General features: G+C 33.9%; 2 protein-coding genes across 5 annotated transcripts; one reads left to right on the top strand and one right to left on the bottom strand.

Moving 5' to 3' along the window:
- Nucleotides 1–57: 57 nt before the first annotated feature.
- LOC106715720 (serine/threonine-protein phosphatase 2A 55 kDa regulatory subunit B alpha isoform) lies at nucleotides 58–27,205 on the bottom strand. Of its 4 annotated transcripts, XM_045683951.1 has the most exons (13): nucleotides 27,064–27,205; nucleotides 18,235–18,395; nucleotides 9,705–9,859; nucleotides 9,137–9,337; nucleotides 8,677–8,813; nucleotides 7,799–7,973; nucleotides 7,500–7,563; nucleotides 7,259–7,406; nucleotides 6,661–6,739; nucleotides 6,035–6,162; nucleotides 5,060–5,228; nucleotides 995–1,143; nucleotides 58–229 (listed from the first exon to the last, which is right to left on the bottom strand). In XM_045683951.1, exons 2-12 carry the CDS (start codon nucleotides 18,368–18,370, stop codon nucleotides 1,018–1,020), a joined length of 1,518 nt encoding a protein of 505 aa, XP_045539907.1. In that variant the 5' UTR covers nucleotides 18,371–18,395; nucleotides 27,064–27,205; the 3' UTR covers nucleotides 58–229; nucleotides 995–1,017. The 4 variants fall into 4 exon arrangements, with proteins under 4 accessions (XP_045539907.1, XP_045539908.1, XP_045539909.1 ...); XM_045683952.1 differs by lacking the exons at nucleotides 18,235–18,395; nucleotides 27,064–27,205 and adding an exon at nucleotides 16,134–16,425 and having other exon boundaries at nucleotides 60–229; XM_045683953.1 differs by lacking the exons at nucleotides 18,235–18,395; nucleotides 27,064–27,205 and adding an exon at nucleotides 15,744–15,931 and having other exon boundaries at nucleotides 60–229.
- Nucleotides 17,279–20,972, top strand: LOC106715757. The gene is made up of 3 exons (XM_014509110.2): nucleotides 17,279–17,375; nucleotides 20,428–20,473; nucleotides 20,804–20,972. Exons 1-3 carry the CDS (start codon nucleotides 17,349–17,351, stop codon nucleotides 20,962–20,964), a joined length of 234 nt encoding a protein of 77 aa, XP_014364596.2. The 5' UTR covers nucleotides 17,279–17,348; the 3' UTR covers nucleotides 20,965–20,972.
- Nucleotides 27,206–27,585: the final 380 nt, after the last annotated feature.

Here is a 27,585-nt window from a genome sequence, read left to right as displayed (position 1 = left end):
CAACTTAAACAAACAAGAGACATATAAAAAAAAAACCTCGCGAACCACAAAAAGGTTCGCGAGGCATTCAAAAGGTAGACATAATAAATAGTGGTACAACAAAAACACTACATACATTGTAAGGCACGGACCCCCCCCCCTCCCCGCCTCCCCCCTCCCTTACGTATACAACCTGGAGTCGCTTCACACATCCATATGTATGTATGACGATGATCTTCACTAATGTTATCTGGAAAAAATTAATTAATCTCATTAATATTATAAATGCGAATGTTTGGATATTTGGATGTATTGGATGGATGGATGGATGTTCGCAGAAGTAATCTGAACGGCTCAACTAATCTCGATTAAATTTATCATAGATGTGGAACATATTCAGGAAGAACACTTAGGCTACTTATTAAGTTTATTTTAAACTAGCTTTTACCCGCGACTCCGTCTGCGCGGAATAAAAAATGCACACAAGATAAAAAAGTTCCTATGTCCGTCTCCTAGTTCTAAGCTACCTCCCCATCAATTTTCAGCTAAATCAGTTCGACCGATCTTGAGTTATAAATAGTGTAACTAACACGACTTTCTTTTATATACATAAGATGGGCACGGACTTTCGTATATAAATACGAAAGTTTGGATGGATGGATTAATATTTGGATGGATGGATGAATATCTGGATGGATGTTTATATCTTAGTACATGGATCTGGATGAAATTTAGTATAAATGTCGAACGCTATCTTGAAGAACTAACTGAGTAGTTTTTTTTTTAATTACTCGCGAGCGACATCTAGTAATAAGTCTAGTAATTTTTCAAACATTTTATTAACCACCAAGATATTAAAAAATTCTATATGTCGCGTTTTAATTTCATGTAAATGCATCATTTGTGGTGAAGCCAACAAAGAATCGCTTGTTAATGCGTTCTTTGTGTCATTGTGTCATCGTATGTTAAGGTGTCATTGTGTGATGTGTGTCATTAGCGATGAGTGTTTGGTTACCTATATGTGTGGTTGGCGGGCCGCTAGAACTTGTCCTGGAATATAAAGAGGTTGTTGGTGGCAGCGACGGCGATGACACTCTCGTGCGGATGCCACGCCGTGTGCAGAATCTTCTTGTTGAAGTCTAGACAATCAACGCTTATCTCATCCTGTAAAATAAAAATTATATAATATTTCTTAGTTAAAATTTAGGAAAAAAAAAATTGTAATTAGTTTCCTTTTATTTCTACAAAACTTACAGCAAACAAGATGAAAATATAAAATATTATGTATTGTAATGGCCGTGTATAGAATTTGACATATATATGTTTGCAACATCTGCCGCCACACTCACAATCATTTAATGGTAACTCTTGCATTCCCTTAGTGAATTCCTTATTGATTTCTTATATTATTTCTACACTAAGGAAGAGTGACCATCAATATATTATAAAATGAATTTGTAACTAGTTATAGATTTCTAGAAATCTTAATATTATAGATGCGATTCGATGGGTACCGGGAATAAAGCCGCAATCGTAAAAATGAAAATGTTCAGGAAAAAATATTTAATGAAATTATGGAATAACTATAAAACCACTGAATATCTTAAAATAAATTATATGTCACCTTGTTTGTTATTTTTTGCCTAAAGTACTGTTGCAGTTACAAGATTGTATATTTTATCCAAATAGGAAAAAATCGGTAAAGATCATATTGCTACTATTTATGTCGAAAGGTTGTTCCCATAATAGCCACTTACAGCTTTGTTCCACGAAAAAAAAAATGAATGTTGATACAGTAATAATATGTTACAGCTTTTTTCAGTGTATTATAGGATACACGATGGATACAGTAACCATAGTTTGTGTTCTTATTCCTTGAACTTGATGAGCGTTTTGTGGACGGTATTCATATTTTACTGTATATTCATCGTTGTATGTTTTTTTTTAAATCTTTTATTTTTGCGTGAATATCTTATTTTGATTGACAGTGCTTTTATTATTATTATTTTTTTACTAGAAATATAAGAATGGATCATTTAAAGTGGTAGAAAAAAGAGCATTATGTTATTATTAAACAATCTTTTATTGAATCAAAGTAGCATAATTAAAATGACAAATTCGTGACTTTATAAGACTTTTTTACTTATATTATCCATGAAAATTAAGAATTCCTAATAAAAAAGGTACTTATGCTTAACTTTAAAACTTGTGCTATTTAAATTAAATTATTTTATAAAATGTACCTACTCTAATTATAATAAACTAAGACTAGTTTATTAGGAACTGTAGGAAATAAACTCATCTAAACCAACATTCGTATTATCTTAACATAATAAAAAAATTGGGTACCAAAATATTTAAAGCAAAATCACGTCTAAAGACTTGACTCCTGTAGCGGATCCTGTACCTCAGCAGCTTCGTGGGTTCCACATGCCAAAGATTTATAGAAATCGTGATAATATTGTGGAATATCATGACTGTTACAAAGACTCAGTAGATCAGAGTACAGAGCTTTCGACACAGGAACCGGTTCGTTGTAAGCTCCTTGTAATTCAGGAAGAGTTGCAGATTCAGCTGTAGAATACGTAGAAACAACGTCTAAACGTGTAAATTTCTCTAAAATGTCACCATTATGTTTTACTCGTATTTCGGTGTTAATAAATATATATTATCTGCGACATTTAAATACATGTCATTTACTAAGAAAGCCATCGCAACTGCTAAGGCACAGGCACAAGATAAATTATATGAATCCCTGAACAGCCCGCCGGGACAAAAACGCCTGTTCCGTATAGCAAGAGAGAGAGAAAGGAATGCAAGAGATGTAAACCACATCAAGTGTATTAAAGACGATGAAGGAAATGTATTGGCGGATGATAATGATATTAAACAGCGTTGAGTGGTGTAGGAGTTCGCTGGTGCCAATTTTTAAAAACAAGGGTGATGTACAAATCTGTAACAACTATAGAGGAATAAAGCTCATGTCAAACAGTATGAAAGCTTGGGAGAGAGTGGTGGACGGAAGAATAAGAGAGGAGAATGAGGTAACTCGGAACCAATTTGGGTTTACACCAGGACGGGGGACTACGGATGCCATTTTTGCTATTCGCCAACTTTGCGAGAAATATAGGCGTGTGCATAAAAACCTGCACATGGTGTTTGTAGACCTCGAAAAAGCATACGATAGGGTTCCGAGGAAGGTTTTGTGGTGGGCTTTGAAAGTGAAAGGAGCTGCAGCTTATTCGTGCTATGTATTGTCGAGCCAATACACACATCCAGTCCGCTGTTGGCGATAGTGACAGGTTTGGTGTCTCGGTAGGCCTACACCAGGGTTCGGCTTTAAGTCCGTATCTCTTCCTCCTGGTAATGGATGCGCTAACATCAGACATACAGGAGGAAGCACCCTGGTGTATGCTTTATGCTGATGACATCGTGCTTGTCGGGGAGGATGAATGCGAGGTGCAGAGCAGGTTGGAAAAATGGCGAGATAAATTGGAGAGAGCTGGTCTTAAAATCAGCAGAACCAAAACTGAACATTTGTTCTGCGATTTTGGTGGTCCGACCAGCTTTTCTCCAATCGCTTTAAATGGTGTTGACCTACCAACCTGCTCCGATTTTAAGTACCTCGGTTCACTCGTCCAATACGATGGTGGTGTTGACCGGGATGTGAAAAGCCGAATAAATGCAGGTTGGATGAAATGGCGACAGGTCACCGGTGTGACTTGTGATCCAAGAATGCCACCCAAGCTTAAGGGACAGATCTACAAGTCAATCGTAAGACCTGTCTTATTGTACGGATCTGAATGTTGGGCCACCAAGGTTTCGGATGAAAGAAGATTGCATGTAGCTGAGATGCGTATGCTAAGATGGATGTATGGTGTGACAAGAAAAGATAAAGTTAAGAATGTGCATATCAGAGGAAGTTTGAAAGTAGCGCCAGTTATCGAGAAATTGAGGAGCAGAAGGTTAGCGTGGTTTGGACATGTTATGCGGAGGGATGATAATCATATAAATAAAAAAGTAATGAGATTGAATGTGGATGGCTATAAAGGTAGAGGAAGACCAAAGAAAGTATGGATGGATTGTGTGAAAGAGGATATGCGTAAGAAGGGGGTAAATTCAGATATGACGGCTGATAGAGATGTATGGAGGAGTAGTACATACTGTGCCGACCCTCCATAGGGATAAGGGCAGGTTGATGATGATGATGATTTAAGTACATGTCATTTGTAAAATATCAGAAAACAAAAATTTTGACACAGGTACATTAATTCGAATCATGAACAGATGACTATAAAATTGTAAAATAATTATTGTAGATTATTATCTTCAGTAATACAAATAAAATAACTATAGTTTGGTAGTCTTGTGCGTGATTTAATATTTGCTGCCATTGAGTAACGACTCAACGATAGTTTAGTAGGTACAGCAATGTTTAGTGCGAATCTGTTAACATCAAAGTAGGTACAGTAATGTATAGTGCGTTTAATGTTTACATGTTTTATTCCCTGGAAGAAAGCCGTAATTACAATTGCTGGTCTAAAATTGAAACAAAAATTTCACTTTCAACATAACCGTATTGTTCCAGTAATATTTTTCTAAACGTTTACCAGGAACAAACAATTAATGTACAAAGTGATTTTTCTATTTTTGTCATTTTTCATCAGAATTAAGTAAAAAAAATATATAAGGTGTAGTTAGGTCCGTAGATACCGAATCTGACTTAACCCGAAGACTGTCGCAATATCCATTGCGACATTATTCCAACTACCCATCGGATTGTTTAGGTGAATGGACGGACAGATGTCGATGATATTTAGCATAAATGTAGTCTAGGCTATGTAATACAGGCTACCTTTGATCCCGGAAACAGTCATGGTTCACGGTAAACATTAATATATATAATTACTCTAATACTGCAACAGTTCAACACATCTCATTTGAATTAGATATAGAACATAGACTTGAGTAACACATAAGATACCTTTCACCTTTTGCGCAGACCACAAAAGCTAGTAAAGATTCAACCGCACACCAGATTCCAGACCCACACATGTTAAAAAAATAATCTAGTTATAACCTTCTTCCTCTTGGCGGTGGCTGCGACGCGACGCGCACGCAGCGGCTGCCGGGGTCGTGCGGCTGCGTCACGTGACGCCTCCAATGTTAGCTCGCCGCGTCGTGTGGCTGCGCCCGCGCCGCCCGCACCCGCCACACCAGCACCACCCGCACCACCGCGCTCGAATATCCTGACAAACAACACAATTACATTTCATCATCATCAGCTCACTATATGTCCCCACTGAGGGGCTCGGAGCCTACCCTAAGTGGTGACTATGCCAGAATCAACCACGCTGACCCAGTGCGAGTTGACTTCACACATATCTTTGAATTTCTTCTCAGATATGTGCAGCATCATAATGTTTTCATTCACCGTAAGAACGTCGGATAAATGTATATATATAAATCCAAAATCGAAAAAACACATTGGTACATGGCGGGATTCGAACCCAGAACCTGCAGATTACAAGTGCGACCCCTGAGCCACCGACACTCAATTACATATTATATATAAGTCAAATTAACATGACAAATTATACAATTTTTAAAAGTTATAACAAGCTTGTATCATTCATCATTTAAAAAATAAATCTTTCCAAAATAAATCCATAAACAATAACTAATATTATCAGTCAATAAATTGTGTAAATCTTTCTAATATTTCTTTTTCATTGAATTTGATTTTACAGTCGTTTTTTATATTTTTAATAGTCCTCCTGATTTACTGCAAAAATTTTAAATAAAACAATAAGATTACATAGATTATACATGAATTTGATGAAAAACCACTCAAATAGTCTATATGCACCTTTAACTTATTTTTAATACATGGAAATTAAAACATTTCATGACACTAAATTGGTTCGCACGAATCTGAAATTGCAGTTATCTATAGGCAGCGGTCGCTTCGCTATTTCAGCGAATTCGGTTGACCGTTCGCTCATTTGCCACTATATGATATAAAAAAGAAGTAAGCTTTAATATAGGGACTTACCTAAAGAAGCCATTGTAGGATCCCGTCATGAGCCTCTGGTCATCACCGCTCCAGCAGCATTCAAACTTGTCAAATATGCAGTCATTCTCATACAGCGAGCACAGCTTCGACCGAAGATATTCGTGCACCTTTACACAAACAATACAAATATTACACCTATTTTACATCTATTTTCCACTAAGCTATGATCCACAATAGTATAGTGGAATAAGGATTTTATAAATCCATTTCACAAAGACCGGGACGGTGAACGGAGCAGATTTTTAATCACAAATAAAATTGAGTTTTATGCTATAATTTTACTTTGCACATATTTCCTTAACAAGAGGTAAGGATAAAAAAGACATGATAAGTAAAATTAAACCTTATTACAATGGTATAAATCTCAATTTGATTTACGATAAGTATCTACTCTGCTCTCCGCCCTGGTCTGTATGAATAGACCCTAATTGTGGGTCGTGAGTAGCTTCTATACGAGATATTATCTAACTCTAAAGAGTAAAATCTACGGTTTACATATTTAAGTGTTAAAAATACAATAAGTTTTGTAAAATTATACATAATTTTAATAAAATAAAATTTTTATAAAATAATACACGAGGTAAAACTTTATGAAATATACTCACTGGATATGTTTCTACAGGTTTTGTTTCCATTCTAAGATCCCATACTTTTAAACCTAAATAATCCCTAGACATCATGTATCTGGAACAGAAAAATAGTATAAACAATCATACTAATGTTATAAACTAGCTTTTACCCGCGACTCCGTCCGCGCGGAATAAAAAATATGCACACAAGATAAAAAAGTTCCTATGTCCGTCTCCTAGTTCTATGCTACCTCCCCATCAATTTTCAGCTAAATCAGTTTGACCTATCTTGAGTTATAAATATTGTAACTAAAACGACTTTCTTTTATATATATATAGATGAGAATGTTTAGATGGATGTTTGTTTGAAGGTATCTCCGGAACAGCTCAACGGATCTTGATGTAATTTGGCACAAATGTAGAACATAGTCTGGAAGAACACATAGGCTAATTATTAATATTTTTTTTAATTCCAATCGTACGAAGTCGCGGTCGACAGCTAGTTATATAAACAGAGATCATAATCTTCTCGATTAGATTTATTATGTTAATTTTTTATAATACTCAACAAGTCCCTTCTTACAAAATCCACACTAAAGATGCCCCTAAGTGGTTACCTAAGTGTTTCACTGACCTGCCCGAGTTGCTGAGCTTGACGTCACTAATGGAGGAGATGATCTCTGAGAAGAAGGAGCGCGCATGCGGGTCCTCCGGCTCCTCAAACAGCTTCGCGTGCCTGTCGCATAGCGCCGCCGCTCGCATGTCGCATAACCTTATTGTACCTTAACACATACAACATAAGGCTCAATATCACTTGCACAATAGCTACTAAATATCATCCCCTAGTTCTATATCTAAATATTGAAGTAACTCACCCTTACTACTAGAATATACAAAGAGATTGCATTCAGTCGGGTGGAACTCCGCCGCGGTTATAACCTGAAAAAAAATTTTAAACATTTAAAAATCTTATTTACATTAATAATAATGTCTAAAATTATTTAACAGGAATTCATAAAGACTTAATAAATTGGAAATTCGTGTCATAAAGATTTGCTATTGTAACAAATGTGATGAATTTTGTCTAACTGGTTGTGTCAACATACGTAGTTGAAGTTCGCAGACATGCTCGGAGGTAACCACGAGCCGCTATAAAGTTTGAATATTTTTATACCTCGGTGAGTTCCTCCATGTTGGCGGGCTTGATGTCGACGATATTGAAGCTCTGGTCGGTGATCTCGAGGTGCCACAAGTTGATGCGAAGATCATCAGCCGACAGGTACGTCTCCTGATCAGAGTTCAGCGAGATCGAGTTGATGTGGTACGTGTGTGCATTCGCGAAGATACGTCTGAAAATATACACGAGACTTCATAATACAGTAAAGGAAATAAATTCGCTTCCCACTTCGGATCAAACATTGAAAAAACTATAGGATTTATAAATTAGTACTTATAAATACACTGTGAGCATTAAATAAAGTCCATGACTGTACATACATGTGTCACAAAATAATGTGTTTCCTAAAAAAAAATTACAAAAATATTTACTACCCATAGAAGTCAACTATCGCGCCATATCTATGTTTCTATCTATGTATGTTGTCTGTTGCCGTAAAAACTAAAGCAATTTTGTCGAGAGTTATATCTTTTGATAAAGGTTGTTTATCTATATATATAAAAGAAAGTGGTGTTAGTTACACTATTTATAACTTAAGAACGGCTGAATCGATTTGACTGAAAATTGGTGGGCAGGTAGCTTAGAGCCAGGAAACGGACATAGGACGAAATTTTACCCAGTTTTCTATTTTTTATTCCGCGCGGACGGAGTCGCGGGCGACAGCTAGTCTATATATATAAAAGAAAGTCGTGTTAATTACACTATTTATAACTCAAGATCGGCCGAACTGATTTAGCTGAAAATTGATGGGGAGGTAGCTTAGAACTAGGAGACGGACATAGGAACTTTTTTTATCTAGTGTGCATTTTTTTTATTCCGCGCGGACGGAGTCGCGGGTAAAAGCTAGTATTTGATAATCCAGTGGGTTTATTTACCTGGGCGATGCTTCGACCATGAGTTCCGCAGGTCGCACTGTTGGCACCCTGAGCTGTGTGACCCGCGAGGGATGCCGCAGTCGGCCGCCCTCCTCACGCGTGTTGTATCCCGTCACGCGCTTATCACGCTCCGACACCTGCAACATGTCAATTACATATACATTTATATTTAAGACAGATTTAATTTAAATTTGCCTATACATTGATAATCTGGTCAAGTCTTTTACAAGTATACTTATGTTCCTAGTACTTTTCTAACCTCAGTTTTAGATGCTTTTGAAACTGGCTCATAAATAGGACTAGGATTGCCTCGAATCAAAATTATTTGTTATAAAACCACTTTTTGGAACAAAGCACTTTTCTTTTAGTAAAAGTCATAATGTAGACGACATTATAACATCTCAGTAATCACATTAACTAAAACAAAGTCTAGACTTAATCTACTTATATCAGTGTATACCTTCCATAGCTTGATCGTCTTGTCATTGGTGGACAGCAGGAAGTGTGCCTGATTCTTCCGCTTGAGCCACCGTATCTTGTTGATCTTCTCCTCTATCTCCAATGACTTGAGGTAGTCGAACTCCGGCTCGTGTGATTGGAACGTAGAGTATACATTGTATTCCCCTTTCTTCGGTACACATTGCTTAGATGCTGGGTCTCTCTGGAATCATATGTTTCAAACTTACTAAAGGCCGCACTCATCCGTTAACTGGTTACTGAGTGACAAATAATTTAACAAATCATCTCAGACATACACAAAATAATTTAATACTTACTTTAAAGTCACTTAAATCTACACTTAAGAATCCTATGTGATAACTTAACAATCAAACTGTAGTAGCTAGTGGCTATTTAGTAATTCTGATTGTGAAAATAAGTATATTTGGTAAAAATTCACTAACAAATATAACAACTTTTAACAACACTAAATAGAAACCTGGACCTTGCCTGCTTTTAAGGATTTCTTTAAGAAAGTAGTACTCTTTTTTAGTATTCAAGTTGCTAGTGGCATGTTACATGACATCTACCTGAAATATAACAACTCTGCCACCCTTGTCGCCGGTGGCAAGCAGCTCGCCGTCGTGGTTGAACTCGACACAGGAGATAAGGTCGGCCTCGGTCACGTCATCCTCCAACGTGCCCTTCACCTGACTAAAACACCACGTCGTCTCCCCACCATTGCCTGAAAACGTATACAATATTCTAATACTCCAAATATAGATATATGGAGCGTCGCTACGGAAGTGGCTTAGCACAGGCCTTGTTGTAAACAGGCCCGGGTTTAATTCCCATTATATACCAATGCATTTTTCATTTATAGTGATGAAAAAAAATCGAGATAAAACCTGCACATAATGTATGCGATAAAAACACAGATTTAACTGTATTCATAGTTTAACTTATTATATAGTTAAATTTAATACAGTATAAAGGTTGTCAGAGATTGTAATATTCAAAGATTTTGCTAGATAGAGAAAGACAAATATCGGATTCGAGCTAAGTATTTCTAAGATTACGCAAATAAATTTAAGTTGTATAGAATAGTAATAACTACATGTTACGTTAAAATATTGTACTTAACTATGTAATAATAATTATTATCTAATCTATCTATCTAGTAATTTATTTAATTTTTAGAGATAACAATGGATTCAATTTCATTCAACTATAAAAAAAGTATGAACTATGTAAAAAGTATCCAAAGTTACGACAAATTCCGTAAAAAATGCACTACTTTAATAAACACATTTATTAACATGTTCCCAATTTAAAATTAGCTAAAAGAGTGCCAGACATGTAATGTAGCAAAAAATATCTATTATAGAGAAATATAAATATAGTTAATGTTTGTCTATAGTTTGTTTATAATGTACTTTGTATATAGCAGCAGCGTTAATCTTCTATATATATATAAGAAAGTGGTGTTAGTTACACTATTTATAACTCAAGATCGGTCGAACTGATTTAGCTGAAAATTGACGGGGAGGTAGCTTAGAACTAGGAGACGGACATAAGAACTTTTTTTTATCTTGTGTGCATTTTTTTTTTATTCCACGCGGAAGGAGTCGCGGGTAAAAGCTAGTTTAGGATATTTAGAATCATTCACAAATAGTATTTTGGCACCAGTTTTCAGAATAGCAATGTTTTATAAAAACGAATTTACAAGCGACTATAAGATATTATTTATTTCCCACAAGGACATTGAAATGTATTTGGCAAAGATTTAGAAAACAATTTAAATGAAAAAAAGGGCCGTTACTCTGTAGCCCTAAAGGTAGCCTTGGGGACTCGTACCTGTGCGGACATAAGGTCCCACAGTCGACTCCACATTAGGGAAAGTGATTGTTTAGTAAAGTGCTCTTTCGTCACCCTACAAGCGTCATCCAAGTAAGATAAAAGGTCTTATTATTGTGAAACCTGCATCTCCAGTTTCCGGGCATTAAGAAGAAATTATACTGTCCACAAACAGCGCTCTGATAGTGTGTCTACGGCGATACACGTACATCAAGGTGCTACCCAGGCCGAGTGCTGCGCATAACAACCAGCGCTCGCTCCCTGAGGTACACAAACATCCAGGCTGAAGACACTAAGTGGCTTGCAATAGAGCGCCCGCGTAAGCGGTAGGCGAGTCTTTTAATTATTTTAATGTCACAATTTTTTTTTGGCCTACAAAACTGTACTTACTATAATTTATATCCATGACAATGAAAATAAATCTAACAATTACTGCATTTCCGTACATCTTATGACGTAATAAGTGACGTCAGTATAACAACTGTAGCTGGACCTATTCATCAGTGTTTCTAATATGAAGGCACATGCCTAGTTTTATCGGTCATTATTACGAGGACATTCTTGATAATATTCTGTCGTATAAATCTCACGCGTATTTAAACTCGTGACCTGAGTAAGTCATCGGCCATGTCTACGTCAGACATATAGTTTCCACTGTCAAAACAATTGTCATCTTTCTCATTCTTCAAAAAAAAAGAGATATTATTTGTTTTTACTAAACACAACAAGAAATTAAAGGTTGCTAAATTGATATTATTATGAATTATAATTTACTTATCTTACTAATATTATAACGGCAAAAGTTTAGATGTTTACATGGATGTTTGGTTTAGAAGGTATATCCTGAACGGCTCAACGGATCTAACTGAACTTTGCATTTATATAGAATATAGTCTTGAAAAACACATTTATTACAGTCTTTTTTTTAATATAAATTATTTAATATGGATTTCCGAAACCAAAATCCCCCTTAAAAACATATTGTTATCTCGGTTTTGACATACATAATGAGAGGGATGACAATATGTGTTGTTCAGATATTTTGGTTCAAATGTGTAAATAACAGCTTATGTAACCTGAATTATATGTTAAATGCAACTTCAAATATTACAAAAAAACGTAGAATAATTATACATATAACAATTATCGTACATATTAATTCAACAAAACGTACCATTAAAATAAGTAGAAAATACTAGAGTAACTAATAAATATATTAATTGATCTAAAAATGTGCATTTTCAATAGTAAATTAACTTTTATTTAAATAAAAAATAAATTCATATCTAAAAATGTTTAGTCTACAATATTCCCTTACACTGATCAGTTTCATTTATAAATATCTTTTCTTGCTTGATTAAAAAACTTAAATATGAACTTTTTAATGTTAATTACTCAATTTTTTTTTTATTATTTTGTAACCTATTAGTTATGGAAATATTAAAGTCCTTGATTTAATAAAAATATTATATGAGAGAAAATAACTTTTGGTACATTTAAGTGCCAATAATTAAACCAGACGTAAATTATATATTACTGAATTTTTTAAATTTCGTACAAAAAAAAACAAAAATCAAAAAGATATATTTTAAGGTAAAAAAGAAGAAAATATTGAGAACTTCTAGCTTCAATTTAACAATTTCTCTATATTTTCTTGTAATCGCAAGCACATTCATAATTTTAAATATTAGTTAAAACTTCGGCTGTTAGTAGAAGTAAAAAAGATAGAGTAAATGCAATGTAAAAGGCTAGAAGGAAGGCTGTAAACAGGGAAGGCAAACACAAAAGTTCTCCGCATTATAAAAAAATATCTTAATACAACAAGTGGAGATGGACATAATGTTAGTCTTTTAATCCTATTCTAGTAATAATTTAAATAACTAAGATTTTGTCTAAAAATATAATTTTACATAAAAAACTGATAAGTCCATAAATGTACTTCAATTTCCAAACATGTTCCAAAATTCTCTAACACTATACAAACTTATCTAAATAATTAGGGGACATACAATCACATGCCATATTCCAATGCTGTTTGCAGTTGTTTGACCTCCAATCCGTAGCATTCTGACCTCTAATGCGATGGCTCAAATACCACGAGTCCTTGCGTTTTAACATATCACACACAGCACATTAGCAACCATAGAGAACACAAGCCTACACACAGACCATAGACAAGTCACACAAATTCTACCATAGATAACACAAAAATCACGAAATGCTCGCACAAACGACGCTCCACAAGCATCGTAACATCGGAATGCAAAACAAAAGTAAACTCGCAAACCAGTTTTGGAGCTATCAAGCAGTAATCTTACGCTCTTGTATGGAAAACCTGTTGGGTAACAGAACACCCGCCTTTTATGTGGTCGGTGAAATAAAAACAATGGGCGAGCAAGGATGAATCGGCTCGTTACGCCGCAAACTACCAATGGCGAATGCTGACACTCTAATTAATTTAGAAAGATTATTTATATCTTATAGCTCTCAATATCAAAGGAATAGACTTTATTCTCTTACAAATTGATCACTTATACAATCATTCCAAAATCTCATTGTATGTGTTATAAAAACTTTGTACCTCTTTTAAAGAAAATAATATTAATGGATCATCATCATCAGCTCACTATATGTCCCCACTGAAGGGCTTGGAGCCTACCCTAAGTTAGGGGTGTCTAGACCGTAGTCAACCACACTGGCCCATTGCGGATTCAATGGCGGTCAACTTCACACATATCTTCGAATTTTTTGCAAATATGTGCAGGTTTGCTTTCACTGTAAGAACATTTGATGAATGTACATATGTACTTGTGCTTTGAAAAATGAGATTTGAACCCAGGACCTGAACGAGGTAATCAGTAGAGTGCTTAACCCCTGAGCCACGAACGCTCAGTAGCTCCGACATATTAACAGATCAATGTTAAGAGAACAACACAACACTTTTTTTAATCAGAAAAAAAATACTTCATGATGAATTATGGTTGAATTTAAACCAATAAGCGACCATTGGTAATCAGAAATATACCTAAGTACCCAGACTCAATTGGAACTAATTTCCAGTGTCATTCATTACATCTACTTTTTCATCTTTCAAACTTACAATCTTAGTTGTACGGTTTATTGAAGTGCCAAAAAATATACATAAATTAATTTTTTTATAGTTAAACAAGGCCATGATGAGTAAAAACAATACAAATATAGAGATGACAACATATGATACCTTATCTGACTATGTTTAGTTTCTAAAACAAAGATGAAAAAAGATAAAATATATCTCATAACTAGCTGTCGCCCGCACTTGTCCACGGGGATTTAAAAAAAAACTAGTAGCCTATACATTCTTCCATACTATGCTCTCTACATCTATGGCAAATTTCATCAAGATCCATTGAGCCATTATATCTTCAAACATCCATCCATCTATCCCTGCATCTAAAGTTGTGCATTTATAATATCAGTAAGATAGAAAAACTAATATTCTTTAGGTATATCATTGTAACTTTAAGTAATGCCTGGTTTTGCCAGTAAAGTACGACAAGCACTCGAAATCAGCACTGGAATACAATTGACATAATGAAAACACTAACTGGCACCAGTGAATCAAAACAGTGCTACTGGTTTAGTGTTCTGGTATAAAGTAAACAAGGCATAAAATTTATTAGCTTCCAATTTCAAACTCAAATTATTTGACTGTCAATATTGAATACAATGAGAATTACTAATATTAGTACTGTGACCTTCATTTGAACTATAACTACATAGAATTCAAACATATCAACAAATGCAATCAGCCATGTTTACATACTTGCAATTCATATGATAATAACCCCTGAAAAATATTCAAGCATAGATTATATTATGCTGGCTGTTAAAAAAAACTATTCCAGATATGTTTAAAAAAAGATTATTATCTATGGTAGCCATTATTAGAGTAAAATAAAGAGTTTAGAGCAATAGAGGAAAGAGCGGGAAATGTCCTAACTCAATATTTTAGCTGTCAGTCTCCACTGCCAAAAAAATCATACTGAAACATAATATTTTTCCCAGATTTTTCAAGGAAAATGATGGGGATGACAATAAAACAATCTAATCATAATACAACTGCTGATTCAAAAAGCCCATTGACATACATGGAAAAATGTCCAAACATTTTGCTTTGGAATAAAACTTTTAATTATTAAGATTTTTGATTTACTTTAACTGACCCACCAAGCCACCCATTTACAAAGACAATGTTGTATTAAAGATGTATGACTATCAAACATCTTTGAAACAAAGACTATTATGTGGCATCAAAAATTATAAATTTCTTTATAGAAGAACATATTTATAAGGTATTATTTATTTAGGATACATACAACAATCAATAATTCAAATATGTCTACACTAAAAATGTACATAGATTTTAGATTTCTAAACAATGTAAATGTACTTTCTGATACAAGATAAGAGATATTATGAAAGAAAAAAATTTACTCTCTTACATCATTATATGAATCAGTTACCTAATTTTGAAACTTCTATTACCAATAACAGTCTACCCTGATTAGGACACTTCATTTATTTTAAACCTATATGGAAGTCAAAAAACATCATGATTGCATTGGTTGATTGAATAACAAAAGTTAATGTTCCTCTTTTCAAACGACATAACAGACGCTATAAACAATTATCTATGTAATTTTAGATCGAGCGTAATAAATGACGTTGTAAATTATTCAAATAGATTCGTTATTTGCAAAGTGGGTATGTGAAAATTGTTTTTGCCTCACCTGGTAAATATCTCATTAGTATTATCCTCGTAGGTCTGTTCTAGCATTTGATAACGATTCGAACTGAATTCTAATTGCAAAAATCTGCGAAACACATTAATTTGACCTTCGAGATGTAATCAACAACCGAGATCATCTGATCACACAAACAATTAACAATAAGCGCTCACGACTAAAAGTATATGTGTTTATTCGTCACATATAAGACGGAGAACCTTTGCGAGAACTTTCTTTTTCATTTGAATGCAGCGTAGCAGTGAAATAATCAGTGTAAAAGGTTAAAACTATCGGCTCAAACATTACAATAACCAAACACTGCCACTATGCTATTTATTATGTTAATACACTAAAAACTAATAACCAAACTAAAGACAAGAACATTGCATTTACCGTCGGAGTTCGAACGATAAAACATCTTCGACTTATTTCCGATTCCCGAATCCGATTCGCCCTTGTCTATCGGGCGCTAAAAGTCACCACTTACCGGCCATGACAAAGCCCAGCACAAAAACTTTAAGAAGTTTGATAGTTTTAGCACACAATCACTTATATATTTTACTAAAACATCACACACAACTGCAGATGAAAACCGATTAAAATCATTTCAACATTACATCGGTAAAATGCAATGGCGCTCAGAAAATTCAGAAATACATACAATAATTACTGCAGAGATCAGTGTTGCCACTGTTCTACTAACTAAATCTACTGTTATGTCTGGTTTACATTATGCCAGTACAGTAGGATAGTAGCGTCCAAAGTTAGTGCTAGCACACAACTAGCATATTACAAACTTTAACTGGCGCCAGTTAGCCCATACAGTCCATGCCAGGGCATCGCTACTGTCGTACTGTTGTGGCATAATGTAAACCACGCATTAAACTACAAGATTACGACGAATCTTTGAACTTAAAAATTATGAAACATTTATAGAGACCTCTATCCTGTGCGTTAACTGGTTACTTATTTCCCCTTAGATGTCAATGTATTATTTTTATGTCATTTTTCATATTAAAACAATTTTGATTTATAATACAAATTATATATGCCAAGCGAAAAAAAATGTATTTTATTTGCGTAATAACGTTATTCCTCATTTTTGCACTTACAAGAGTGCAAATTACGAATTCTACCGAGTCGAAAATTTTACATTACAGCTAGCAATACCTTCATCACAACTGTCACAATATTCAAAAAGCAGATGGTAAAACAGTCCGCAAGAGGCACGCTTTTTTTTAACATACGGTGCTGCCATCTATTGTTCCATTCTCAAAATTTACACTGACAGCTTTCTGAGTGGAAAAGAATGCAAATAACATCAATGTTTTTAATTTTGGTGCTACTTTTACTAAATTGAAATATGTTTTAAATAATTTAAAACGGTTTTTAGTCAAACCATTTAAAAGCATTGTGTTGAGACAAAGGTCATACGTTGACACTAGTGTCCGTTATCTTTTCAAATAAAACTTTTTTGTTGACATAAAAAGTGTTGCTATCTGATATACTTTGTGACACTTCAACGGAAAGCCAAAAATCGACGTAAATTAACGAACTTTGCAAAAATAGTTCTATAAATAGAAATTATTTAGAGGACTATCTTGAAAAATGGAGGAAAAGCCAATGTTCGATCCTGTACGTATATAAAATTAGTAATTTTCGTAGCTGCAACAAAGTATAAATTTCATTTATAGCCGCCATTTTTGACTGACTAATTTTCAATGACTTTATGAAATAAATAAAAAATGGGGATAGTAAATAATTTTTCTTTTTTATTGTAACATGTTTGACAATGGTGGAATTTAAGTAGATAATGCTACCGTAATAAATTACGGTCGAAGCTTTAGTAATTTTTACGTTTCCTTGTCTATTTTTTTTTCTTTTTAACTTTATAATGAACATCTACGAATTCACTCTAATCTAGAGGTGTAGTCAGATATAAAAATTTCTATGTATTTATTATCTGCCACCCCACTTTCGCTTCTTTTACATTCGTGCCTGACTTTATTGTATCAGCAATTTTATTCACATACAATATTGCCGTGTCTTTTTAAGTCTATCAAATTGCAGCAATCTTATTTCTTTGTTCTCATTGTTTTCATCAACATGCCAAAGCTAAACATAATAAATTCATACGTTATCTACCCCTGAAATTTATTTGAACAGTTATCAGCATGCGTGATATAAAACCTCTGTGTTTTGTACATCAATAAATTTGCCAAACAGATAAAGTGTACCGCATAAGGTTAATTTGTCACAACAGCTCACATGTTCTCAAAGTTGTTCAAAACATATTGCCGTCTCTATATCCTCAAAGAGAATGATAGGGAAGCCAATTTTTTAAACAAGTTTTTAAGACAGTGGAAGAGCACATTTATACTCCTCTATCACTAAGTTCACGTATCATTTCGAATGGCACGATGTCTCATAGATGAAGTTCCGACGCTTAATGTACATTAATAGACCTAGAGGGTCTAGGCTAAGGTATACGTACCGTTTTTGTTTCCATGGTCAAAGATGACGCTTAACTTTTGTAGACTATTCTGTCTGGCCTCAGCGAAGAGCCTCCTCTTATTTTTGGGGGAGGACTGCGTGGCGAGGGGAGACACTACCATCGCAGTGGTCGCCATATTTGACTTTCATGACATGCACTATCTGTAAGATAAGAAATAAGCTTTAAAAAATCAACACTGGTTTTAGGCTTAGTACATTTTGCTTGATGCATTTTGTATTTTTCTAGCTTCATATGGGATATTAACGGTCGAATTAAAAAGAAAGTAGTCTAAGTTACTCCTCATACATCAGCTGTTCTTCCTGTTACAGTCACGTTAAAATAGGTCCAGCCGTTTCGGAAATTACCTGAAAAAATACGGATAGACAGACAGAAAAAAAATCGTTTCTCGTTATAAGCTTTTTTGACACTCCAATTTTTTTTGATTGTGTATATACAAGTGGAAGAAAAAGTTTTATCAAGTCCGGAACAAATGAAAATCCGTAAAACTTGTCTACACCTCTAAGTTAGTGATATTTCTTATTTATTTATTTTGCACAATACCTGTTATTAAAGTTTATTTATCGTGTTTAACAGTAAATTTCCACTGCTGCAACTCACAAAATAATTTCTCCCTCTCATTACTTTATAAAAATAATTTATTTTTATACAACGATTTTGGTTGGCATGTAAGCCCACGGTTAACCGCAAACGTGTCTATCTCATTTATGTTCTACAAATTGTAATATAAACATAATTATGTACAACACGTCTATCAAAGTAAATAAACCATTCACATTACTCGTTATTACAAAACAAATAGTCTGACCGAATATTTAGCGTATCCAAGGATGTTTTTGTGCAGACTTTATGATATTTGTTTTGTCTCTTGCGGTTCGTTTTGGATGTTAAATCTTTAAGCAAATATACAATACGGTGCTTCAAAGAGAATTTAGCATAGTCGAGGACTTTTATTTCCTACCCATCGGTATAATGTTATTTGACACTCACAAAGTAATTAGGTGGAAAACTTTGATAGCAACATCGATGGGTACGTAAATAATCGTATCTCAGTAACGTTAGAAAAAAAACTGTAGATTTTGATTATCTATCGTATGTTCATGTTAGATGCAACGTAGTAAATAACTTTAATGTTTAAATTTTTGTCTTTCAAAATTCATGTTTATATACGATAATTTGCATAGGAGAACTTATGTTTTAAATTATATCTCCTACGTTGAGAGTTTTCTGTATACGATCCTAGGCGATAAATGGTAGTCCTGGTGCGTTCCTCTGGAGATCCCGGGACTCTTACCAGTTGCACTTGAGGATGGCCACCGAGGGGGTTTTAGTGAGTCAAATCTCACATATTTTTTAAGATTCCCCCCCCCCCAAAAAGGCGATAAACGGTTTAATTGGTTTACTGCATAAACACAGAATTAATAAGGTTTCTATTATCGTACCTATACTTCTAGTCTATCCTGTGTTACTGATATTGAATTAACAATCGTTAAAAAATATTTGTTAAGTAGTAACAATTTTAGTGTGTTGATTTTTAAGACATTAACTTTTATGGCATAAAGAACCCAATGTGTTCTTAGTTCAACCTACACATGGAGCGTTGGTGGACTTATAAACTTACAACACGTGGATTGGTGGCTTTAAAAAAAATAAACCAATATTTTTTTAAATTTCGAATGCAATTTAAAAGTGGAATAACCAAAAAACAACACGCTTTTAATTTAATTTGTTTTAAACATTCGATGTTACACGTGATGTCACATGCGGCCAGTGAATAACCTACAAAGAGCTCGCAATATAGTTAATTGAGCATTGTCTTCGTCCCGACCCATGCCGAGCTCAATGGAAACCGATTCGGACTGATTCCTGCCCATACGAACCAGATAATAAAATACTGTATTGCATCTCTGTATTAAGTCCTACAATTAACCATCAAAATTAATGACTCAAATAAAAATTGTTCTAAGCTGATGATGAAATTAATTTTAGTGAGTCTGAATTTTGATCATATCACAAGGTTCTGTTATTCCCCAGGCAAACCTGCATTCGATTTAGTATTTAAACGATGATAGACTTAATATTGTTTAAAAAATTGTATGAAAATACAGTATTTTTTTTTACAAATTAACGAACATTTTTTAGCAAAGTATTGAATTTTACGGATTTTTTTTGCAGAACTCTGCCGATCCCCTCACTAAAGAACGAGGAATATGTTTGCAATGTATGTTTATTAAACTAATATCTTATATATCTTTAAGTTTTCACTCTGTGTAAAATAAACTACTAAAGTTTGAAATGATGCTTCAAATAGAAAAGACTCCAAAACCTCACAATTTTCGGGAGGATCGTAGCAAGTAACATTATTTATCTAAAGACATTTTGACCAAAGAAAAATTAAACCTATATAATGCTATCCAAACTTTTCGGCAGCTCTCTATTTCACACAAGATGCTGCGCAGAACACAATGTATCAGGGCGGCGGTTTAATCTGCGCTTGAAGCTAATCAAGAGCGTACAAAAAGTTTGAATCTTACAATACATGTTATTCCAGATGACTGTGCAGTTAAAAGATTGTACGAAGTATTCACGCAGTGCGAGAAAAGGGTCAAGAGTAAGGACTACACTGCTGAGACTTGTGAAGAAGAAATTATCGACTTAATGGAAGGAATTGATAATTGTGTAGAGGACAGAGCGTTCAATAAGTTTGTATAACGTTGTATGAACCATGTCACATTACTGTCTTGGTGGATTAAATAATTGTTATTAATTCATAATTTTAGAATCCTTTCTCACTTCATAACAGCTTTCGTATCTATATCCCATTCTAATTGAATACCTAAAGTAAACATGTATAGAGATATCACAGACCATCATGACAACCTATTTCATATTTTGGATGTGGTGCATGGTATTGGGGATTCCTGCAGTGAACTCGTATTTCTTATAATAATAATAATATTTTCTGTTTTTATTCTCAAATTTATCGTACCTACAGTATTTATAGAAGCGTCACAAAACGGCATTGAACAGCAATCACCACTGATAACTAGGAAAGACTGTTTTTTTTTTCTGAAACTTCAATGTTCATTTGAGATCGAGGGTAAATACATCCCTGTCACGGACGTTTACGGAATTTAAAAAAAAGTAATTAGTAGCCTATGTGTTCTTCCAAATTATGGTTCTACATCTATGCATAATTAGAGCAAGATCCCTTTAGCCGTTCTGATGTTACTTTCTAACAAACATCCATCCATCCATATAAACTTTCGCATTTATCATACTCGTATCAGTAAGATGTCATTTGAGGCTCACAATCACTGACCTCTATAAATGTGGTCACAGGCTATTAACCGTGTTATATTGTGCCTATTTTATTCTCGCCCTCGCGCAGACGACTGCGTTTGGTAGCGGTGGTGTGGATTTGTACTAATAATAGAGATATAATTAACTGTCCAGATATTCAACAGGTTTTTTTTTTATAAGAGAAGGGGCAAAGGGTATTTAACAGGTACGTTAAAGACGAAATGAAGCAAAAACTGTCTTTTACAAGTAATGACCTATCCATTTAAAGATAGCTGTGCTCACAATGCAATTGGGTCGAAAACTGGATAGATAGGCTAATAATTATAATGTATAAAAGAAAAAATATCTATAACTGTCCTTATGCGTTTCTAAACACTAGATAGATTTTGATGAAATTGTTGTACTTTTCCTAAGGGTAAAGGCTTAAGTAAATCCATTTGGACCTTAACCCCGATGATTTGATGCTGTCTAGTCTTAGTTAATACAAGATCCAAACATTATGACTGTTCCCTGCTCGTACTTAGTTGAGAGGGCGCTGCAATAATTGGTACAAAGCGTTTCAATTTTTTGATGCCTTACCATAAGCTTTGCGCTGCACCTACATTTACGTACGCACTGCTACCTATAAAATTGTGTTCTGCGCACCGACTCGTACGATGTTCCGAGCTGCTAAGATGTTTGAAATATGTTGTACAAAATTGCGAGCCGTTAAAAAGTATGGTTGATATAATACTAAGACATTGAAACACGAATACTAAACTTATTGTATGTTAGTTGATTATTTATTACCAAGAACAAACTCAACACGAGGTTCATATAGAAGTATATAAAAGTATGTAAAATATAATCATTATCCGGTATCACTGGCGGCGACAAGAGTCAAATGTACACAATAATTCATCCTTCAAACCTTGATTCGACATCTCAAGTTCATTAGACTTTCCCAACAAATTGATTTATTAACCAGTAATAAATATTTTAAATTAGATCTATCATATCTCTTGCAACAACACAACTCACACTCTTAATCCAGAGGGGTAGGTAGAGACCGCGGACTTCCGTAAATCGCAGTCTTCCTCTTTAGTTTCTTATAAAGAGTATAATTTGATCCTTACGAACTCGTATTTAAAAAAAATACTAATATTTTTTTTTTGATGTAGACGAGTAAGCGATCAATTTTAGGCTTCTTTAGGTAAAAAAGATGAACTATATATTCTAGACAAAAAAAAAAAAAGTACAAAAGGATTTCGTGTTATTTAGTCGCATGATTTTATTTTGATGGCCTTACATTATACGAGTACCATCGCTTTATATGTCCAGTTAGCTTTATCTTTTCATACGTAAATTGTTCACATGACTGAAGTGCAGTGGGTTAGTGTGTCAAGGTCCTTGTACTTTATTAATGCGGTACCAATGTATGACATTAATTTATTAGAGTTTTTACTGTGATAATTATCTTCGGTACTCGGTACATTTAAAGACAGTAACACACCGAGCGCTAAAATCGTAGTGTCGCTTTAAACTTAGAAGAAAGTAACGCCATCTAGTTAAAAAGTTATAAAAATAAACACTTTTTAAGGTAACACGGTAATGTTTTTGTTTGTTTTGAATTATCCGGAAATGTTTTTTATCAAAGTTGAAGGAAAAACTGTTAGTAAAAAACGAATAAAGGGTTAATTAACACGTTTAGATCACTTGAAATGTCTTCAGGTCGATATAAAGATTTGTAACGACTTGATTGGTTTTTAATTATATCCAATAAAGATTCGCGTGCCTACGTGACCGATTAGTTGTACAAGTGCTATTCGGAGTCAATTCTCTACTTTAATTTGTTGTTGTGACCACATACGTTGATTAATTGATATGCTATTAAATATAGGAAGTGGCTTTGTACGTTTTTTTATATTGATGGCTCCTACGACTAAGGGCCAATGTCTAAATTGACAACATTTCAGGAGAGGCTCTTAAAGTTTCAACCGTATAGGAAAATACGACCTTTTACTTCAACAAAAAAATAACATTTATACCTTTAAATGTGTATTTTGTTTAGTGCATGTTAACTAAACTAAGTGGTAGCTTTCAAAGAAAAAAAGTAAAAATCATCAATTAGTTACTTTGGCCATTATACATAGGACCCATCGATGTATGAAGTACTTTAGTATTGTCTCACGCCTTCTGAAAGAACTGACTACTCGTTAATATAGGTACCTGGTTTGTTTGTACAACATGTTCTGGTATTTAACTGTCTTATTTGTTTACTAAATATAAGTTTTCAATAAAAAAATATATGTAAAATGTAGTTTAGTGTTTCGGTTTTTTTATTTGGTAAAATTGAGAAGAAGGACTAACCCGAAAATAGAATAAAATCTGATGCTACTATCTTTGAGATTTGTATTTTAATTTATTATTACGAGCGAATGATTAATCGTGCGGATACTAGATTGAAACTTATTAGTAATCGTACTAGAATGAATATTGATACAACGTGGCTTCGTTAAGGAGTGCTAAGGTTAACTGGCCGGTATGTGAGGTCGTAACACGTTTCACCTTTACTTAAAATGTATTGACCCTTAAGACGCACGTTTTCAAGTACTAGAGTTATCCGCATTTTTTTTCATCTAACCAAAATTCTTTATAGGAATTAGTAGACTAACTTGTGATCTGTTATCATGCATGGATAAGAAGGCAAAATAAACTGACTTATGTCTGTAAAAGGATATTTTCATTCTCCTATTCAGTCTCCCTCTCTCGTAATTCAACCTCATTTGTTTATTAGAAAAAGGTGACAAGGGAAATAAGACTCATCAGACGAAACGTGGAATAACTTCCCTTATCGCCTGTCTTCTGTATGGTCGTGGTATTACTGAGAGGCAGCTTATGCTGCTGCTGACTTTACCAGTATTACGTTTCTATTCTCATAAAAGGTAATAATAATACTTTCATACATATAGATTACTAGAAATATTCCACTAGACGTAGTTTAATATCTTACTAATCTCACTAATATTATAAATGCAATAGTTTAGATGGATGGATGTTTGTTTGAATGTATCTGCGGAACTACTCTACAGATCTTGATGAAATTTGGCACAGATGTAGAACATAGTCTGCAAGAACATATTACTGACAAAGTTTGTATTTTAATTCCGCGCGTACGGAGTCGCGGGCATAAGCTAGTAATTTATAAGTCGATTTTCTAAATATGCGGAAAGGAAATACGAATAGACATAAGGATAAATAAAGATAAAATAGAAAATAGCTCAACAATTCTCGTAAATATGACGTATTTGTGTGTTGCGATTTACTTCCGACATTTTGTAAACAAGGAATTTTCATCCGACATAATTAATAAACGGTATTTGACAAAATAAAAATATCGTAAAGTTATTTCTAACAATTATCTTCGATTTTCACTGGCGATACATCGCTAAAACATTTCCGTTTTTTTTTAGAGACATTAATTTTATTGTAAAAAAGTTTTGCTAGTAGAAATACTCTACACAAACTCAAAATACAATAGTTTTCCAGTTTTTTTAAGATATAAAATCAAACATTTTCTCCACAATATTACGGTAACAATATTATTTATAATTATAAGGACAATACACTAGGGATTGTATCAGAGTTCCTACTGAAATAGCTTTAGTAATATAAAATCGAATGTTATTATCAGTATCCTATTTAAAAAAAAGAATTTTCTTATCCTACATCCTACAAAAAGAACAACTCGAAAGAATTATGATAATGTCAAACCATTTTTGCTTCACAAAGTATTTTAATTTAAACACTTTTAATCCATTGGTTTCAAATTTTTCCGATTTAATCATTCCAATAGTAATAGATTTAACATTTAGAAGACGATCCATTCTTTTTATCATACAAATCAAGATAATATTTGAATAGATCTCAAGGATCGATTATAGGGTTTGGCGGTTAGGGGTATTGAGTTCACCAATGAGATGGAAATATGATAGAACTAGTACATTAGTTTTAAACAACTTGAATCCAGACCTTATCTAGTACTAATACTTCCCATATAAGTCAACATTGCAAAAATTCAAGTCGTTATAAAGTGTATCGCTTAGGTGATCACCTTGAAGGAAGGTCGACAGAGCCTTGTTGTTTGTTTGTAAAACAACCGACGGTGAATAATGGGATATAAAGATTCCCAGAGAAAGCTAAACACGTGAAATAAAATCGTAATCGAGAAATCAATATAAAATAAAGTAGGTATATTATAAGTTTATGAAGCTTTTGTGATCTGCAAAAATCAGCAAAGAAATTCATAGATAGTCAACTAAAACTGTACTAGCTTGGGCAGGTTTTATCATATTTAGCGCCCTGGGATAAATTTTCACGGCTACCTGTTTTTGGTGTCGAAGGAATTTTTCCAAAGATATATATTAGGGGGCACCACAGGCGTCTCTTTATCTGACCCCTTATATCCGGCGCCCTGGGCTGTTGCTGGCTCTACCTTAACGCTACTACTAAGGGTGCGTTACTTAAACCTAGTTACCCAAAACATAAGGTTTGGATTGGTAAGATTGGAGAACCTCGGTGAGACGTGTGCTGATGACTAGTTTTCCATGATAACTTGTGAAAATAAAACTTCACTTCTATTCTTGCTTCGTCTGCGTCTTGGTTTACGACACTAATCGAACCTACGACTCTACGACTTAATTTTCGCAGTACTACGTGACGTACTGCGAAAAATTAGGTCGTACATTACTTATCAGGATTAGGAGAAAAATCTATAATAGGTATACTATGTCCGTCATTTTGTCCTTGAATGTTTGAATGAATGAATTCATTCAAGAATAGATGGATTTTTGTTAGAAGGTATCTCCAGAACGGATCTCGCTGTTTGGCACGGATGTAGAACTTAGTCTGGAAGAACACATAGGCTACTAATTAAGTTTCTTTTTAATCCCGCGCGGACGGAGTCGTGCTCGACAACTAGTTTTTAAACATGATAAAAATCGTTGTCGACATCCACAAAATGTCGAGAAATGTTATTAATTTGTGTTAAATAAACATTAATGTTTTCTATTATTATCACAAAGTTCAATATACTTCCTTTGTCTTTCTTTTAATTGTACTTATACTTTCTACTATCTTAACTCTAAACAAACAAATCTAGTTTGGATTTCTATCTTCCGGATAATCTAATTCTTGCAATCTGCCGAGGTTATGTTCTAATTCAGAGAGTTACCATTTATGGGGACCAACCAAACCCCATGAAACTAACATGTTAGGTATATTGTAGAATAATCTATACGCGAATAGACATAAAAGGCTGTGTTAATATTAAACCATTCCATTCATTTACGAAGCAAAATATGTTTATTATTCAAATGTTCCTAGTCAATACGTAAACCATTGAATAATATCCATTTATTAAAATCAAAATCCCAAGCAATAAGTTTTTAAACGTCTCCTTTTAAAATAGAGACGTGGAATATTGACTCTTATTGTTATTATTTAACCGAAGAATAGAATAATTCTTACCTTGTAAAATTATTGTTTTGTAAACATTTCGGCTTAATCTGCAAGATTTTAATCACAAAAAATAATATTCACGTTCTTTTAGCGGGCAATATGAAATGTCACAATTACCAGTTTAATACGCACTTGTTATAAGTTTTTTTTAGTAAAACTTTTTCACACATTTCGGAGACGAATTTACAAAATTTGTAAAAGCGGACACAAGTAATTATTTCCGTGTTGTAAACGCGATTGGTGCTGGCGGAAGAATACTTGATTCGTTTCGTTTATCTTCGAGGTTAATGAACAATAAACAAAGGTTTAGCGCCATCTCTTGGTATATAATAAAACCAGAATCCTACAGTAATCAATACAAACGGATCAATCAAGTAACGCTTTTTTTCATATTAATGTGCAAGATGATTTATTGTTAATTACAAAATAAACCTTTTAAATAACTAACACAGAGATTTATATCAAACGACGTAGATTGCAGAACTATAAGTGGCTTTAATATTCGAAAAAAATTGCGACATCTGTAATTTT

The sequence above is a fragment of the Papilio machaon genome, chromosome 24, assembly GCF_912999745.1.
Source record: "Papilio machaon chromosome 24, ilPapMach1.1, whole genome shotgun sequence".
NCBI classification, from domain to species: Eukaryota; Metazoa; Arthropoda; class Insecta; order Lepidoptera; family Papilionidae; genus Papilio; species Papilio machaon.
This window is presented reverse-complemented; position numbering and strand designations above follow the sequence as displayed.